Source organism: Cucumis sativus, chromosome 1 (genome assembly GCF_000004075.3).
Source record: "Cucumis sativus cultivar 9930 chromosome 1, Cucumber_9930_V3, whole genome shotgun sequence".
Taxonomy (NCBI): domain Eukaryota; kingdom Viridiplantae; phylum Streptophyta; class Magnoliopsida; order Cucurbitales; family Cucurbitaceae; genus Cucumis; species Cucumis sativus.
This window is the reverse complement of record NC_026655.2, coordinates 26708512-26727248: the sequence shown is the minus strand read 5'-3', so window position 1 is coordinate 26727248 and position 18737 is coordinate 26708512. Positions and strand designations below refer to the sequence as shown.

The 18737-nt window shown below is 36.1% G+C and overlaps 1 protein-coding gene across 3 annotated transcripts; it reads left to right on the top strand.

Moving 5' to 3' along the window:
- The first annotated feature begins 376 nt into the window (after window positions 1–376).
- LOC101214811 (molybdopterin biosynthesis protein CNX1) lies at window positions 377–17722 on the top strand. 3 transcript variants are annotated; one of them, XM_011661764.2, is made up of 13 exons: window positions 377–745; window positions 1672–1798; window positions 3578–3693; window positions 11514–11615; window positions 11703–11786; window positions 12020–12247; window positions 12333–12523; window positions 12621–12725; window positions 12868–13173; window positions 15822–15979; window positions 16082–16188; window positions 16300–16356; window positions 17196–17722. In XM_011661764.2, the coding sequence occupies exons 1-13, from the start codon at window positions 560–562 to the stop codon at window positions 17412–17414; spliced, it is 1986 nt and encodes a 661-aa protein (XP_011660066.1). In that variant the 5' UTR covers window positions 377–559; the 3' UTR covers window positions 17415–17722. The 3 variants fall into 3 exon arrangements, with proteins under 3 accessions (XP_011660066.1, XP_031746042.1, XP_031746037.1); XM_031890182.1 differs by lacking the exons at window positions 377–745; window positions 3578–3693 and having other exon boundaries at window positions 1670–1798; window positions 17196–17460; XM_031890177.1 differs by lacking the exons at window positions 377–745; window positions 1672–1798; window positions 3578–3693 and adding an exon at window positions 11010–11081 and having other exon boundaries at window positions 17196–17460.
- The last annotated feature ends 1015 nt before the right edge of the window (window positions 17723–18737 follow it).

Sequence of the window (18737 nt, the reverse complement as noted above, 5' to 3'; positions counted from 1 at the left end):
AATCAATTTAAGAATGGGAAAATTTAACAAGATTTAGCTTTAGTAGTTAAGTTTTATATATGTTTTTCCAAAAAAATTTCCATTTTGAAACTTTATGAAATTTTACGTTTTAACTTAAATTTTGAAAATTATCTAATTGGTGTAAGTTAAGAATTTGAAAAAAAAAAACCCCGAGAGTATGGATATGAAAAAACAAAATGTGTTTATTATTATTATTCAAAAAGTTTTGTAGTATTTTTAAACTTCGAAAATATTTGTATAATAAAAACGATTCAAACTATTTATAAATATTAGTAAACGTTTCTATGTCTATTTTTAATAAATGTCGTTAACATACTTTTTTTTCCTTTGAAAATTTCTCATTTTTTTATGGCTCCAAAGTTCCAAATTAATTGAATTGTTTCCTTCGTAATTTTCTTATTGATCATCATCACTCTTCCACGAGCTGAAGAGTCAAGTTTCAGCTGCCACAGATTCCTCAATCACTCTCAATTCAATCCTATAAAACTCCGATTCTCTTTCATCCAATCTTCTCTTCATTTAATCCAACAGCATTCTAATGGCGGATCACTCTTGTGTCAAGTCCACAGCCATGATTTCCTCAGATGAAGCTCTTAAAACTGTGCTGGAAGTCGCTCGATGCCTCCCCCCCATCGTCGTCTCTCTTCATGATGCTATGGGGAAGGTCTTGGCTCAAGACATTCGCGCTTCTGACCCTTTGCCCCCTTATCCAGCCTCCATTAAGGTACTTTCACTCCGTTGCGAGCTTAATTTTTGTTCTGGATTGGTCGTTTCCTTAGTTGGCCGGAAGAAAATTTGATTGCTCTTTGTGTAGCTGGTGGACTTTGCTTTGTGGGGTTCATCGTTCTTTGGTTTTTGATCGAAAGAAATGAAATGATGCCTTCAGATTAGTACTTTTGTTTTTAATACCAAAGTAGCGGCTTTCATCGAGTAAAAATGAAACGAAAGGGACTTTCTTTACAAGAAGGGGCTTTAACTATGTGAAATCATGTACAAATGATTGCAAAAGGTCTTTGATGTTAAAGCTCAAAGGAAAACATGAAATTAACAAAAGGACTGAAGTTGTATAAATTTAAGGGAAGGGAACCGACCTTTTTTTCCCCCAAAAAACAGACCGAGGAGCTCCCTGATCATAGCTCTAATATCTCTAAGGTGAGTGCTTGCCATACCAAACGTCTGGAAGGAGGAACCCCAAACACCACTCGCAAAGTTGTTGCGCTAGAGAATATGATTCAAGTCTTCCACCGCCTTATAACAAAGAGTACGACAAAATGCCTCAACAGGCTTGTCAGAAGTCGCCTTTGCTAGTTGGTTCTTGGTTTTAGTGGAGCTGATAGATTAATTGATAACGGAAAACAAACTAGTCCTAATCTTAATCAATCAAAGAAACTAATGTCAATCTAACTAAACTAAGGAAACTAATCCTAATCCTAATAAACTAATGAAACAATCCTAGTCCTAATCAATTAAAAGTTTTGCCAAGATATTCTAATTTACTACAATTCTACTACATCAATATGTTTCAGTGGATTTTCCCTCTTGCTTTGCTTTCTGAGGAAGCAATTATGTTATAAATTAACGTTTACTTTGGGAAATTCCGTTCAAGTGTGATGGCTAGATTCATGACACTCAGGTAATCTCTCTTTGTAGGATGGCTATGCAGTGGTTGCTTCAGATGGGCCTGGGGAGTATCCGGTGATTACAGAATCTAGAGCTGGGAACGATGGAGTTGGTGTGACAGTTACTCCAGGAACCGTTGCCTATGTAACCACAGGAGGTGCTTTTCTGATCATATTTGAATCATAAACAAGTTTCCATTTTTGTAGTTAGCATATGGTGAACAGGACTTAATGCTAGAAGTATATTTTTTGGTAGATTACATCACATATTTGCTCAATATAATTTGTAAAAGATTTGGTGTTCACATTTGATAGAGCATCTACTGATTAAGTAGTGTAGTTAATCCCTTTTTCTTGATGAAAATTCCAAACGGAGTTCTTGTTGATGTTCCAATAGTATCATTACAAGTGAACTTTGCAATGGAGAAAAATGATATTTTCACCAACTTAACGATATAATTCCTTTCTAAGCTTTTTGATGACTGAAGTATTCAAGGTCTGTCTTGGAGGGAGTTGATAAGGATGGTACTTAGCACTTTGTTAGCTTTGGGAGGAATTGCTAAAGTTAAAAAGAACACAACCCTTTTACTCAAATGGCTGTTGAGCTTCTCTGTAGAGGAAATTAACTTTTTGGATAAACTGATGGTTAACTTTTAGGAAGAAATTTAGATATTTTTTCTCTATCCATCACCACTTCGCAAGTTGGAGCTATAGAAGTGAACTTTTAGTCTCTGGAAAAGGACATGGATAAACATGACTTTATTTGGAATGATTTTTGGTTTTTAGGTCTTGTGTGGAGCAATGGGGTAAGGATTTGATCCAAAATGTTCAAGCCCATCATCATTAGACTTGGAGTGATGAGGAAATTTGGGAGGACCATAGCCCCAAGAAGAACAAATTCTTTATCTGGTCAGCACAGTGCCAACTGAAATACCCCCCTCAAAGTGTAGAGAAGAAATCCAAAGTTTTTACACTCCCTAAATCTGCTCATTATGTTTCAAGAATGAAGGGACCCCTAACCACCTCTTTACACACTGCAGTTTTGCTTTATCTTCTATTCTTGCGAGGGTGGAATTTTATCTACGAACCATTTGAGTTTGTTATGCCCCTTGAGGTGGAAGATGACCTTTCTGAATGGTTCTCTGGCTGGTAGTTTAAGGATAAATCAAGGTTTCCATGGTTGAATGTGGTCTTGGGCTCTCCATGACTTCTTTCAGAAGAAAGAAACTCTTGAATATCTTTAGACAAGTATGATTTTTCTGTTAATTTTTGCGTCTGTGATAGTGTTTGACCTTCAATTTGAGTGCTCCTCACAAATATTTGTAATATTCCTATCATTCTCATCAACTTCAAAGGTCTTTTGTTCAACTCCTCCTTTTTTGGTGTGATTCATCTTGTCTTTATGGCCTTCAGGTTGTTTTTTCGAGAGTTGGAGTGATGAAATCCAATCTGTAGCTGTGTGTTAACTTTTTCAATTTGAATTAAGATTCATCCTATAATTTATTTTGAGCAAATTGCATAAACCACCCCTAAATGGTGGCGGTAGTAGCTTTTTATCCTCAAACTTTCAAAGTAAAAATTGAGTGCTTGAACTTGTACAAGTGTTAAAATTGAACCCTCAAACTTGCATAATTATAGAAATTGTAGCAATTATATGAATTTACAGGTTCAATTTTTATCATTTGGGAGTTCAATTTCAACTACTATCATAATCTTTAAGGTCCAATTTTAACACTTATATAGGTTTGAGGGCTCAATTTTTACCATTAAAAGTTTGAGGGTGTAATTGTAACAACCGCCATACTTCAGGGATGAAATTTGCAATTTGTCATTTTTTCAAGAAAAGGTCCTTGTGTTATGTTTTCTTCTTTTTCCTTACTGCAACTTTTTCTTTCCCTTCTGAAATTCCGATTCATTCTTATTGTTACATTTTTAAGGACCAATACCTGATGGTGCTGATGCGGTAGTTCAAGTTGAGGACACCGAAAAAATTGAATCCAAGCGTGTAAAAATAAAAGTGAAAGCCAGGAAGGGTGCTGATATCCGCCCCGTGGTATTAGTTCATTACCTTTTTTTTCTTATAATTAAATAATAAATAAAGCACTATTTCGTTGAAAGGTTCTACCACAATGACAATTATTTTGTTAGGCAATAAAATTTTCCTTTGTAGAATATCAACACAAAAAGTTCCAATGGACAGTAGTTAACGAATCACAAAGGGGAACAAAAAAAAAGTAGTAATGCATGCAATTCTTTTTCTAGATTTGAAAGTAAAGAATTTTCATTAAAAACAAGAATACAATAGAGAATGACAGATATGGTGCGATCTTTTTGGCAATAAGGCTTAAGGGGTGTTGAGTGAGCTCTTTTTGGTGCCGCCTTTTTTCAACTTCTTGTAAAATAGTTCCTCTACAGTCTTCCGTCGATACTGATTGGCAAGCTTTTTCTATGCTCCCTTAGTTATTTTTCCCTATTATTTTGCACATTCAACTATCTATTAAAAAGCAGAGCTTATTTTCAATAATTTATTCACAATTGTAGAAACTTTGAACACCGTAGTTATTATGGAAAAGAAATGAATTCCTCTTCCATCTCCCACTTAAAGGGTAGAAATGTCCTCCATTATCATTTTCAATGGAGGCTTTATCTTTAAGTATTGCTTTTTGATGAAAGATACAATAGAGAAAAGTTAGTTTACAGAGAAGGAGGAGGAACCATTCTTTCTCCTTTTAGTTTCTCTTCCATCTCCCAGTGAAAGGGTGGAAATATCTTTCAGTGTAATTTTCAGTAGAGGCTTTATCTTTAAGTATTGCTTTTGATGGAAGATACAATGGAGGAAAAGTTAGTTTACAGAAAAGGAGAAGGAACTATTCCTTCTCTGTTTTTTTTTTTTATTGAGTTTGTTGATTGTTTGAGGAGTTTTCAGTTAAACCAAAGGGGTAACAAATTCATTAGACAATTCCAGATTGACGGATATCATTTATGGGTGAAGTCATTTTGGTGAATCTGTTTCTCTTTTAGCTATTATTTGGAGGAATTTTTTTTCCCTTTTTGAATTTATAGTCTAACTACCACCGCAGTTCAATGAAGATGCTTATTGTAATAATTTTCCAACCGGAACTTCTTTTGTATCCCATTCATATTATCAATAAATGGTTATTGTTTCCTATAAAAAAAAGAAAAAGAAAAAGGAAAAAATGTTATCAACGTAATTTACTCCTTCGATGAAGCTATATACAAGCGTATGTATGCCCTCAAAATCTGTAAATTGAAACCCCAACTTTTTCGTGGGCATCAACATTGTACTCCTTCAATGAAGCCCTTTTGTAGTTTTCTCATAAGAAGAGAGAAGGAAAGCATTTCAGGAGGTAGTGGTTATTAATTATATAAATGAAGGAAGGTTCCTCAATGGGGATCTATAACAAAATGAAGGAAAGAACATCAGCCTCTGCACAACATTGTAGGAGATTGGATTGAATGCTTGTTGTATCAACCTGCCAGGATTTACACTTGTTCAACACGTACCAAGTATTGTTGACAAGATATTTTCCTTCCAGCTGAGTTCCAGATTTCCACTTGAATTTCATCTGGAAGGTTAATGGATCTGATTCATAGATGTTTTGGACCCAGTTCAATAATTGATTGAAGTGTAATATTTAATCCACACAACCTTTAGTTTGATGATGGATTCAACCTCATGAGATTTGGGTTAGATAACCTCTATGGTATTTGGGTTAGATTGCCTCTATGGTATTTGGGTTAGGTTGATTTGAATTAGTTTGACCTCTCTTTTTAATTTTTTTTCTTTTTGAAGTTTGATAAACGAAATGTGCGAGTAATACATTGCACTTTTCATACAACTTCTCATAAAGATCTGAAAGACATTGATGAAGAGTCATTGGCAAGTGTAAGCAGTGAAGAACTGGAAAGAGAAGACGGCGACGAGGATATAGGAAATACAGATGAAATGCTGGACGATATGAACAAGGCTTTAGGTATTTATTCCGAACTAAAGAGGTTCAATTACGTTCCATTAAGGAGAGCTTCCCCTTTACTCCACTGGAAAAGAAAAACATACCTCAAAAATTGCATTCCATATTGGAGGCCTGTGAAATCTCCTTAGCCTAATCCAAAGGAAAACAGGTCATTCAGTGGATATCCTTCAGGGTTGAAAAATGAAGATTAGCTTTTGAATTACGCGAGGACTTGGACAAAAATTAAGGTGGCTGATATTAAAAGATTACTAAAGAAATTAATCAGGACATTGTACTAATTCTGGAATCTAGAAGAGACAGCTTCTAAGCATCTAGAGCTCAAAAGATGTTGGCTGGACTTTTGCTGTAAGCTTTAAAGCGTTTCAAGGGCATTCTTACAAGGTGGGATGAAGGTATTTTGAGAGTCTGACATTCCTAAAGCAGATTTCTCTTTGACAACTAGAGTAATGTGTTGAAGGCAGTGCTGGCAAGATTTTGTGGTCTGGTAGACTTCCTCGAGTTCCTCTGGGCACTGGATTGAATTGGCAAGACAGTTTTGAAGCAGCTGGTTGCATCTTCTTAGATTTATCTGTCCTTTCATCTTGAAGATTTGGGTGTGTAAAATTTTAGATTTGAGTGACTAATTCTGAGAGAGTTTAAATTTTGCTTGGTATTTAGCTTTCTATTGATGTATTGTCTTTGAGTGGCTTTGATTAGCTTGTTATTTTCTGTTCAGGTTTGTTTTTAGATTTCCACCATATTTATGTTGCCCGAGTATAGTCTTTGTTTAAGTTTTAGCTTGTATTTTTCCTTAGTTCTTTTTGCCCTTAGTATAATGCTGTTGTACTTTGAGTTTTATTCTCATTATCATTAATAAAGAGGCTTGTTTCCGTTTAAAAAAAAAAAAGAAATGTGAAACAACTACAAAATTGTATTCATATATTTTCATACATTGAATGAAATTAGAGTTCTATGTCAACTTTTACATTATGAAGGACTAAACTTCAAGTATTTGAGCCAATAATTTTCTAGGAATTATTGGAGAGTTAAATAATCTCAATGAGTGGAATGCAATCAGAAAAATATGTATTAGTAATTTTATTATCATAATACAAACAAACTGTATTTCTTTTTGTTAGAATCAATGAGCTTGGCCTAAAGAAAGATTTACCCTAATTTCCTTTCTTTTTTTTTATCATAAGCTTATTGTCTATTTATTTTTTCCTTTGTATCTTGTGTTAATAAGAGAAATTAATAAGTAGATCGTGGTTTTTCTCTTGGTACTCGGGTTTTCTTGTAACTCAGTGTTTATTTTCTTTACCACTTTTAACATGGTATTAGAGCGGGGTAAAGACGAAACCCTAGACACGATAGATGAAACCCAAATAGAGACAGACAAGATTGCTGCTACTGCCGCTATCGTTGATGCCACAGTCACTGCCGTGGAAAAGCTGCTCCACCAGCTTCAGAAGACGTCGAGGATCACAATGGGTCCACCCTTGAAGTTAGCCGCGTAGCCTAGTGAAGGAAACCAATTGCATGAGCCTTAGCTGTTCGCTCATGTGCGTCGTCCAATTCCTTCGCCGTTCAGCCGACTTACTCTCATCTGTTTTCCCAAGTCCAACCACATACCTTTTTGGTCAGCCGCACATCCACACGCCGCCGCCGCCGCCCTAGGTTTACGAACTGCCTCTCGTCTGTATACACTGAGGAAACAAGTCCATAATTGCAAGAGAGGAACTATGGATTTAACCTCCTACGTGTATACTCTCTCTACTCTAGCAAGAGATGGTCATGTGCAGAGAGACAACATCAGAAACTCCGAATGATGGCATACAATATGACTTCCTTGCCAGTTTCAATTCCAAGTTTGACATTGTTTGTGGCTGTATACTTGGCCAGAGATCACTTTTCTCAATAGAAGTGGGTTGTGAAGTCCATTTTGAAGAAAACCATACGAATGTCGGGAGTATTCTGACTACTCTTGCTACTAACTCTGCTGCCTTCAATGCTAGATCCTCAACCCATGATAGTGAGAAGAAGAGCGGGAAACCGATCTCTATCTGTGAGCATTGCAAGAAATAGTGGCCCACTAAGGATTAGTGTTGGAAACTTCATGGTCGTCCTCCAAGAGGTAAGAAACGTTCCTCAAATGATAAACATAACTCAGGGTGTGCTTGTATGAGTGAGTCTACTGGAACCTCTCAACCATCTGGCCCTATTGTAAACCAGAACGGTCCCAGTCCACCCTCCACTTTAGGAGCTTTTACTCAGTTAAGTATGCCTTAGTCCCTTAATCTTATCAGTGTCGATTGGAAGAATCCCTGGATCCTGGACTCGGGTGTTATAGATCATTTGACAGGTTCTTCTCAGAATTTTGTTTCTTATATTCTATGTGTTGGTAATGAAAAGATCAAAATAGCTGATGGTTCTTTAGCTCCAATTGCTGGGAAGGGGCAAAATTTTCCCTTTAAAGGGTTATCCCTCCAGAATGTGTTACATGTGCCTAAGATTTCCTATAATTTGCTATCTATAAGCAATAACACTCGTAAGCTGAACTGCAAAGCTACTTTCTTATCTGATTTTGTTTCTTTTCAAGACTTGAGCTCGATGAGGGTGTTTGCACTGCCCGACATAGCAGGAGACTCTATCTCCTTGACGATGATACCTTCGCTAGTAGTAGCTCTAGGACTAGTTAGTCTTTATATTTTAATATTTCTGAACAAGATTGTATGTTGTGGCATTTCTAGTTGGGTCACCCAAACTTTAAATATATGAAGTATTTATTTTTCCATCTCTTCTCTAAAATTGATGTCTCCTCTTTATCTTGTGATGTGTGTATGCGGACCAAACAACATTAGGTTTCCTTCCTCTCACAGTCATATAAACCAACCCAATCGTTCACCCTTATCCATAGTGACGTTTGGGGTCCCTCAAAGGTCATTGCCTCCTCTGGGAAACAGTGGTTTGTGACCTTTATTGATGATCATACCCGTCTTACTTGGGTCTTCCTTATCACTGATAAACTCGAGGTTTCCTCCATTTTCCAGAACTTCTATCGCATTGTAGAGACACAATTCAATGCAAAAACGAGTGGAAAAACTGTCACCTTTTGGAATTAGCCCGTTCCATTATGCTTTCTACTTCCCATCCTTCTTATCTGTGGGAAGATGGTGTTCTTACTGCAACTTATCTCATTAATAGGATGCCCTCTTGTGTCCTCCACCTTCAGACGCCCTTAGATTGTCTCAAGGAGTCGTATCCCTCCACCCACCTTACTTCTGAGGTCTTCCTTCTTGTGTTTGGGTGTACAACCTATATTCATAGAGAGTCTTTCTCCACATTTTAGAGCCTTCACAGCCAGCCTTGACTTTGTCGTGATACTTAAAAATGTGCACATTGCTTTAGAGTGCCCTGAGTGGAAAACTGCTGTTATGGAAGAGATGAGAGCTTTTGAAAAGAATAAGACTTGGGAGATTTGTACTCTTTCTAAGTGACATAAAACTGTGAGATGTAAATGAGTGTTCACACTCAAATACAACGCAGATGGAACTCTTGACAGACACAAGGCCAGGTTAGTTGCAAAAGGGTTTATTCAGATCTATGGGGTCAATTATTCAGAAACTTTTTTTTCCAGTTGCAAAACTAAATATCATTGGAGTCCTGTTATTTGTTGTTGTGAGTAAAGATTGACCTTTATATTAGCTTGATGTTAAGAATCGTTCTTGAATGGAGACTTGGAAGAGGAAGTCTATATGAGCCCCCACCCCTAATTTGATCATCGGGTTTGTAAACTTCAAAAATCATTGTATGGGCTAAAACAAGCACCGAGAGCATAGTTTGATAGGGTTACTACCTTTGTCAAGTCCCAAGGGTACATTAGATCACACATTGTTTACAGAAGTCTCCAAAACTGGGAAGATCACCGTGTTGATTATTTATGTTGATGACATAGTTTTAACTGGGGATGACACCGCTGAAATCATCCAATTGAAAAAGTAGATGGGTGATGAGTTTGAAATTAAAGACTTGGGGAATTTGAAGTATTTCCTTTGGATGTAGGTACCTAGATCAAAAGAAGGTATCTCCGTATCTCAAAGGAAGTATACCTTTGATTTGTTGATTGAGACAGATATGCTGGGATGTCAATCAGTATCTACTGAGACTCTTATTGAATTCAACTAAGCTGAAAAATTAAGGTGATAAAGTTCCAGTTGAGAAAGAAAAAATATCAGCGCCTCGTGGAAATGTTGATTTACTTGTCACATACTAGACCAAATATCTTCTATGCTATGAGTATCATTAGCTAGTTCATGCATGCTCCTTCTGAGGAACACATGGAGGCAGTTAACAGAATCCTGAGGTACTTAAATAACTCCTGGTAAAGAGTTGATGTTTAGGAAGACCGATAGGAGAGCTATTGAGGCTTATACTGATACTGATTGGGAAGGGTCCGTTGTTGACATGAAATCCACCTCCAGCTATTGTACCTTTGTATGGGGCAATCTCATAACCTAGAGGAGTAAGAGGCAAGGGCTTGTGGCCAAAAACATTGCTGAAGTTGAGTACAGGGCCATGAGTTTGGGGATATGTGAGAAAATTTGGCTTCAGAAAGTTTTATCTGACCTTCATTAGGACTGTGAGGTGCTGATGAAATTATTCTGCGATGATAAGGCAGGTATTAGCATTGCCAACAATCCAGTTTAACATGATAGAACTAAACATGTGGAGATTGATTGACACTTCATTGAAGAATGACTGGACAATGGTACCATATGCATTCCTTACATCCCCTCGAGCCAACAAGTTGCTGATGTTCTCACCAAGTGACTAAGTTTTGACTCACGTGTTAGCAAATTGGGTTTCACTGATATTGACATCCTAACTTGGAGGGGAGTGTTAGAATTAGTAGGCTTGGTCCAAGGAAGGATTTACCCTAATTTTCTTTCCTCTTTTATCATAAGCTTGTTGTCTATTTATTTTTCCCTTTGTATCTTTTGTTAATATGAGAAATTAAGAAGAAAGTCAGATCGTGGGTTTTTCCGGTACTCGGTTTCCACGTAACTCGGTGTTCATTTTCTTTACCGCTTTTAACACTTTTATCTTTAATTTGGGTTAGTTCGGTTCCGTCCAACCCAAATGATTATTTATAGGGATAAAGTTACCAATGTAGACTGCAATGCTATTCTTGATAAATAAATAAATAAATGTTCCGTTTGTACATGGATGCTCTTTTGTTCATCTGATTCAAGTTGAAAAATATTTTAAAGCATTTCTTAAGGAGAAAAATATTGAAGTACTTCAACCAGATTCTACACCTTCTTTTTTGACCTGTAATGGTTATCCTGTGATTGGATCTTTAGGAGGCTTATGAACGGAGGCAGCAAGACTTTAAATCACAGTTTGGTTCATGAAGTCAATCATTTATTTGTTCGTTTATCTGCCTTTTTTTCCTCTTTGGGCTATGGTATGTTGGTAAACGCTGATCTAGGTCAATATGTTATTACTTATTAGGCCATATTTTTGGATTGATTATTGTTTGAACATGAATTTTTGTGCCTGTTAAAATCTTAATATAGTGAGAATTATGTTCCATGAGGACTGAAGCTTAGATGCAATTTATTCAATGTGGGGGATTTGATGTATCTAAACTCCCCATTATTTTTTTATTACTACCTCACGTGTCTTATACTATTCAGAGGAATTTAGACAGTAGTTTTTTACTTTCCTACTTTTTTTCACTTTTTGTTAGGCGAGGCCATACTGATGCAAATATCTTTACTAGAAAGTGATTTTTTTTTTCATGTCTTGTGGGCATGGCTTATACTAGACTTGGTTATTAGACTTGTGGCTTTATTTACTATTTAAACGTTAATAGCTGATGACACTGTGTTCCCAGGGATGTGATATCGAGAAGGATGCTCTTGTTTTAAAAGCTGGTGATAAAATAGGTTCTTCAGAAATTGGCCTGCTTGCTACCGTGGGTGTCATGACAGTAAAGGTATTATAATTTCCAATATATTTTGTTTTTAGTCATGTATTCTCTCATCCATCTCCTTTCTGATTTACTTTTAACGTTGTCTTGTAGGTGTATCCTACTCCAGTAGTTGCTGTTCTTTCTACAGGGGATGAACTTGTAGAGCCACAGACTGAATGTCTGGGTCGTGGGCAGGTATTATGGAACATACTTTGCTGCCTCTTGTATATTTGGCATTTGTGTATCGGGCTTTCATACCCATCTAGTTACTTTTTCAAGTTTGGTGTTTTACCTGATAAAATAATTCCATATTATACATTGTGAGGTACTTAGTCACATACTCTCTCATCATTCAACTTCTCATTTGATGAGTTAATGTATGTTATTTAATTTTATAAAATTTTTATTTGTTAAAATAAATTGTGTAGATTAGGGATTCAAACCGTGCTATGTTACTTGCTGCTGCTGTTCAACACCAATGCAAAATCATTGACCTTGGTATTGCTAGAGATGATGAAGGCGAGCTTGAGAAGATCTTGGAAAATGCATTTTCTGCTGGAGCTAATATCCTTCTGACTTCTGGTGGTGTTTCAATGGGAGATAGGGATTATGTCAAGCCATTACTTGCTAAGAAAGGGGTTGTATATTTTAATGCGGTATGCAGATGGTTCTTGAAATGCTTTCACTCGGTTGTCCCAATTCTCTGTAGTTTTGTTCATGGAATTGAAAATGTCTTTTCAGGTCTTCATGAGGCCGGGAAAACCTGTGACTTTTGTAGAGATTAAACCAGAGAACACAGAAAAGAAGGAATCAAATCAGATCCTTGCATTTGGGTTGCCTGGAAATCCTGTGAGCTCTTTAGTTTGTTTCCAACTATTTGTAGTCCCTGCCATCCGCCGACTTGGTGGATGGGAAAATCCTCATCTTCTAAGGTAGCTGAAAGATCAAATCTTGTCCTTCTCTTTCATTTTTTACCGTATCTCTTTTAATTCTTTTATACTTGTTTTCCTTGTTTCTCTATAAATCCAGAGTGCGAGTACGTCTTTCAGAGCCAATAAAGTCAGATCCTATTCGACCACTGTTTCATTGTGCAATTATCAAGTGGAAAGATAATGACGGGTCAGGAAATCCTGGGTAAGTAGTTGGGGTAAATCTGATTCATTGTTCTATCTACACTCGATAGGACCCATTGCAACTTGTCTCTCTCTGTTGCATTTTAACTTTCTTGAATATCCTTTATATGTTATTCATTTGACATTACTGTTGTTTGGATCAGTTTCTCTGCGGAGAGTACTGGTCATCAGGTGAGCAGCAGACTTTTGAATTTGAAATCTGCCAATGCTTTGTTGGAATTGCCACCAACAGGAAATCCTATACCTGCTGGAACTTCTGTATCGGCTATTGTTATTTCTGACATAAGCAGTATTGCTGATTATGCCAACTCCTTATCATTTGATTCAACAGTCTTTCTGAAAAGTAATATATCCAAAAACATTAGCAGTCAGGTTCAAGATATTGTGTCCAAAGTAGCTATTCTTACGGTGAGCGATACTGTTGCATCTGGGGCTGGTCCTGATCGAAGGTATTACATTTCACAATCATTTTTCCTCATTGTTGGCAATTCTTTTGTCTTAGTGTTCTATATTGGTTCTTTTGCTAGAGGGATTAGGAGTCCTCTTTTGGTTGCACCTTGGCAGATTGTCTTGTTCTTAAGAATCATATGCTTTGAGCTTTCAATTCAAAAATCCTAGCAAAAAGTTCCCAAAAAACTCTTCAAAACTGAGAAGCAAAAAGATAGATATGATGGGACACAACAATACGTTATTTTCTAAAGAAAATTAGTACACGAGAACATTGGAGACACAATTTTTTCAGATATATCATATATGTAAATTTAACATATAAAGCATTGGCATTGGTGGTGAACGAGATTGGCGGTGGTGGTTGCAGGTATTTCCAAACTCCGTTGTGAATTGCATAGAAGGAAGGGAAGGGTAGTTTGGTTTTCATTTTCTTTTTGAACTTTTAATTTCTTTTTTACTTTTTTTTTTTTCTTTTGTCTTAAATTATTATTAGGTGGGACTTTAAAGTTGGTCTCAGACTGAATGGGTTGAGGCTTGTTTTTTTGTTTTGTTTTTAATTTTAATTATTGTCAAAATTTATGCCAACGTGTTCTTTTATCACCGCATGCTCTTTTTTCCCATATTAGTACTAGACTCATAAGTTGGCATGTTGGTCTGGAGCATGTCCTCTGACATGTATCTAACACCGACACTTTGCTTGATGTAGAGGGTTTGTGGTACATAATCTCAAAAAGCCTTAGTCTTACTAAAGAGCGCCAACTGAAAAAAACCTAGGTTTTTGTGGGGGAACTAATATTGCCGAAATACTTCCATATTCCATTAGTACTCACATTTTCTTATGCCGAAAACCCAAACATTTGGTATTATTGCCTTAATTCTTCTATTAACTAATTTTTTTTTAAGAAAGAAGAGAGACTTAATATATGTGTTCCCTCATTCAATTTTGTATAGATGGTAATTGTTCTGCAACAATATTTAAGTTCTTACATCTGAAAAAAAGCAACAGGTAATTATTTGACATAGAAGTTGGTGACTATGTCTGTTGGTTTTTTTTCTCTTATATATATATTCAAGGCTGCTATGATCTACTGAGATTCAACCCTTCGTCATTCCGATTCATATATATTATTTTTATTTTTATTTATTGCTTAGGAAATCTAGTGTCTTAAATATTTTGCATCTGGATACTCCTCTTTGAATGCTTGTTTCTTAGAGGCCACTATATTGATGCTAAATAAAAATGAGCAAAGCTGTTATTGTATTTTTCCTCCTTTAGAAGGGAAAAGGAAAATATTAAATGCTTTGCCACAACATCTACGAAATAATCTAGGATTCCGAGTATTGGACAAAGGGGTTTCCATTTTCTTATTCTTGAAAGTTTTGCATGTATTGTTGGTTTTGTTTCACTAGATTGTTACTTGGGGAAGTATTGGGAATGTTATCAGGATATCAATAGAGGGATAATTATAATTACTTGGCAGTTTGCTTAGGCGAGTTTGTTATTAATATGGGGAGTTAGCAAGAGCAGGGATAGGCGTAATTTTGGAATGTCACCTTACAGTAGGTTGTGTGAGAAAGAGAGCCCTTTCAGAAGGATATAGTTAGAAATGTTCTCTTTTAAAGATCGTTTTATATGTATCATTTGTATAACATTAAAACTGGTGCTTTGGAAATACATCAACTCCATTAAGCATAAAACCTAGATGTTCATATGGGTTAAACTAATTGAAGTAGAGATGGGCTCTCAATATTTCTCAATTCTTATGGCTACATCAAGTTTAGTTGGCTTGTTGTTTTTTCCCCGTTAACTTATAAGACGGCCTCTATACAGAGTCCTCATTGCACAAGTGCTTGGTGACTGATGTGATTGGATTGGATCCTCGTTTAGCAATTTTCTCTTCTTGATTTTTTTTCTTTTTCTTTTTTGCTTTTTTTGGGATGAAATGGTTGTCAAGGCCATTGAAGAGAAAGGGCTTTCTCATTGCATGATCAATCTGTTACAAATAACATGCGGCTTTTCAACCAGTATCGATAATTATCATTTGAGGGACGTGCCTATGAAAAATGCAACCTACACGTGGTCTAGCTTTGGACTCACCCAATATGCCTCCTTAACTGATCATCTTTTGGTTACTGACATTTGTGCTACTAAATTTGGATCCTTTTAGGTTCATCAATTAGATAGTGTCATTTCGTATCATTTTCCTCTTGCTATGGCTGGAGGTGATTGATTGGGGTCCATAAACTTTCGGATTTGAGAATTCTTGGCTCTCTACTCCATCCTTTCAGCCACATGTGGAAACTTGGTGGACAAACTGTAGGGCTGCTGGTTGGCGTGAACATGGATTGATGATGAAGCTCAAAGCATTAAAAATGTTCCTTCGTTCATGGAATAACAATCAGCGTATAGAGGCTACTAAATTACCATCCCTTATCTCTCAGCTCCTAAGAGTTGGATAATATAGGCAACAAGAATCAACTTTCTGCAGAACAATTATCCACAAGTCGTACATTAAATAAGACCTCATGCTCTTACATCATGTTAAATCCTCAATTGACACATGTATGCAAGTGAAATTCTTGAAATTGCTGTGCTTTCACCATTGGGCATGAAGGCCTTGACAAAATATCCTTTTCTTTCATATAGTGGACCAAGGGCCGTTTCAATTGTTCAAGCCTCATCAGAAAAATTAGGAGGGGTCAGTGTTGTTGCAACAGCTGTTGTCTCAGACGATGTCAGTAAAATTCAGGACGTTCTTGTGAAATGGTGTGACATTGACAAAGTCGATCTTATTCTAACACTTGGTAATACTCACCAAATTTAATCTTCCCCCGCTCAGGAGGTGCAATTTTTTGTCCAGTTCTCTTTATTTTTCTCTTTTTTAAAAAAAATCAATCTCCGTCTAGGTGGAACTGGATTTTCCCCAAGAGATGTGACGCCTGAAGCAACCAAACCATTATTGCATAAAGAGACCCCTGGTCTATTATATGTTATGATGCAAGAAAGCCTTAAGGTAGATATTTAGTCTCTGCTGCATATTGTTGTCTGATGATTCTTCTATCATACCTTTATTTTGCACAGTAATTGTGATTGGTCTTATTCTAATCTGAACCTGTTGTGATAGGTTACACCATTCGCTGTGCTCTCACGATCTGCAGCTGGGATTAGAGGATCAACCCTGGTAACGCCAACAATTTTCTTTTCATATTTCTGTTTAGATTTTTTCAGAGTAAATGACCACTTTTCATTGAAGAAGTGATAAGCCACTAGAACACGAAAATGTACCCCAATTAGTGTTAGTAAGTATAGAATCACGCTACATAAAAGAGGAGAAAGAGTAGGCCAATACAAGCCCAGAAAATCCTACAATGTATCGCAATCAATAGACTTTTGCTTTAAGATCCTAGTTTTTTTCCAGCCAAATATCCCACTGAACAACCGTGAAACACGGCAGTACAAGACTGGTGCCTTTGGATGGAAGGAATCACAATTAGTCACCATGATGCAGTGTCACCAGATCTCTGTTCCTTTCAACCAAATATTCTGTAGTGATGAAAATAACAGCTTGCTTAACAGCTTTTTATCTCGAAATGGAGGTGCCAAACAATATTTGCCAACCGTCTGAAAGGGAATCAGCCATCTTTACTCAAACCAATAATTTGCTATCATCTCGAGGGAAATTCCAAACCCATTTGGAAGAACAAACCACACTTTTGTGGTTAAATCAACTAATTTGAGACCTGATTTCTTCTAAATAACAAGTAACAATATTTCAAATTGATTTTCACCACCTATCCATTTCATTTGGCTCATAAAAAGTTTCTAATTCTCTCTTCCTCATCACCAGCTTCATTCTGCCAGCCTTTCTGCTGCAACCAGTCTCCTCATAGACAATTCAACAATGCATTCTAAACTATATTAACACGAAATTGTACTTTTAACATAAAAGTTCTAGATCTATCACTAGTTATCTTTGAGTACACGACAATGGCATCTCTCTCTCATGTTACTCTTCTTCAGATTATCAACATGCCCGGAAATCCCAACGCCGCAGCAGAGTGTATGGAGGCCTTATTGCCTAGCCTTAAACATGCATTGAAACAAATGAAAGGGGACAAAAGAGAGAAACATCCTCGTCACGTTCCTCATGCTGAAGCAACACCAACAAACATTTGGGATCAGAGTTATAAGCTGGCTTCTGAAGGTATAAGTGAAACTGGATGCTCCTGTTCTCACTAAAACAACATACACAGTTTTCTGCAATATTAATCACTGAAACTTTTAACTTTTTGTTCAATAATCTCTCTTTTTTTTCAACTGTTCATGAAATTGATCCTTTAGAATGTTTTGTAGAGTCATCTCAACCTTCAAATGTTTGGATGTTAGGAGAGCCTTTTGTTTCAGCGATTTTATGTACTTTATATGTTGCTGAGTATACAGTCCATGAACAGGCAAAGGCTATGCCTATAATCTGATGATACACATATATCACATGTTTTTGGTGTTAAATTTCTAAGTTTAGTTCCAAAACTTTAGGTTTGTGTTGATTTGTTGTCTGAATTTTAAAGATACTCGGTGAAGGTGAAAGTGCTGATATAATATTAAATTCCTTCCTTCATTAGCTAAAATTTTTAGGTTAATTACAACTCTAATATTCAACAAACTCATATAACGTTATTTCCTTCCAAATTACTATTTATTTTTACTTATTGGATCTTTTACATATTTTAAGCCCACGAATGAAAGAGAATGCTAAAACTTAAAGTGTTGATATAATATTAAATTTTGCTTCACTCGTCAATTTAAGCTCTCAAGTAATTTCATGATCTAATGAAGTCTTAGAAAATGTCTAGTAGATCATTAGCTCTTTTAATTTTTTTGTTATTATTTACCTTTTTCAAAATTGTAAAAAAAATAATAATTTAAAGATGTACTAATTCTTTTAGTTAATAAAAACAAAACTTTAAAGATCTATCAAATATTTCTAAAGTTTAGAGTTTAATCAACAAACAATGAGAAGGGTGAAAATTATTAGCTCAAAGATATTTAGACACAAACTTCAAAATTCACGTAATAAACTTGCAATTCACGTTTTCGTAGTTGAAATTGTGGCTTGTGGGAATTCAAGAGAAAATTGTAAGAGAATCTAATTTGAAAGGTTCAAAATGCCTTTTTGTTGATGTTATGACCACAGAGTTATTGTATTCTCCTTCCTTTCTTGATTTTTCTAAATCTTTCATCTCTTTTTAAATCTTTTATCTCTTCTTCTCTAGTGCTTTTTCGTCTATCTCCTTATTTTTGTTCCTCTACACGTTTTCTTCTTTTTGGCATGACAAATGCATGTGAGCAATTGCATCACAATTAACTAAACAAGAGCGATAGAGAGAAGTGATTTAGTGAGTGAAGAAACGAAGAGAGAGCATGAGAGATCAAAATTGAGACAAAACGAGAGTGGTTAAAATTGAGACTAAGCAACAAACAAACAAAGAGTAGTGACTTGTGAGGGAAAAAAAAGAGAGAAGTGAGACGAACAAGAACGAGATAGTATTTTTTTCGTACGTG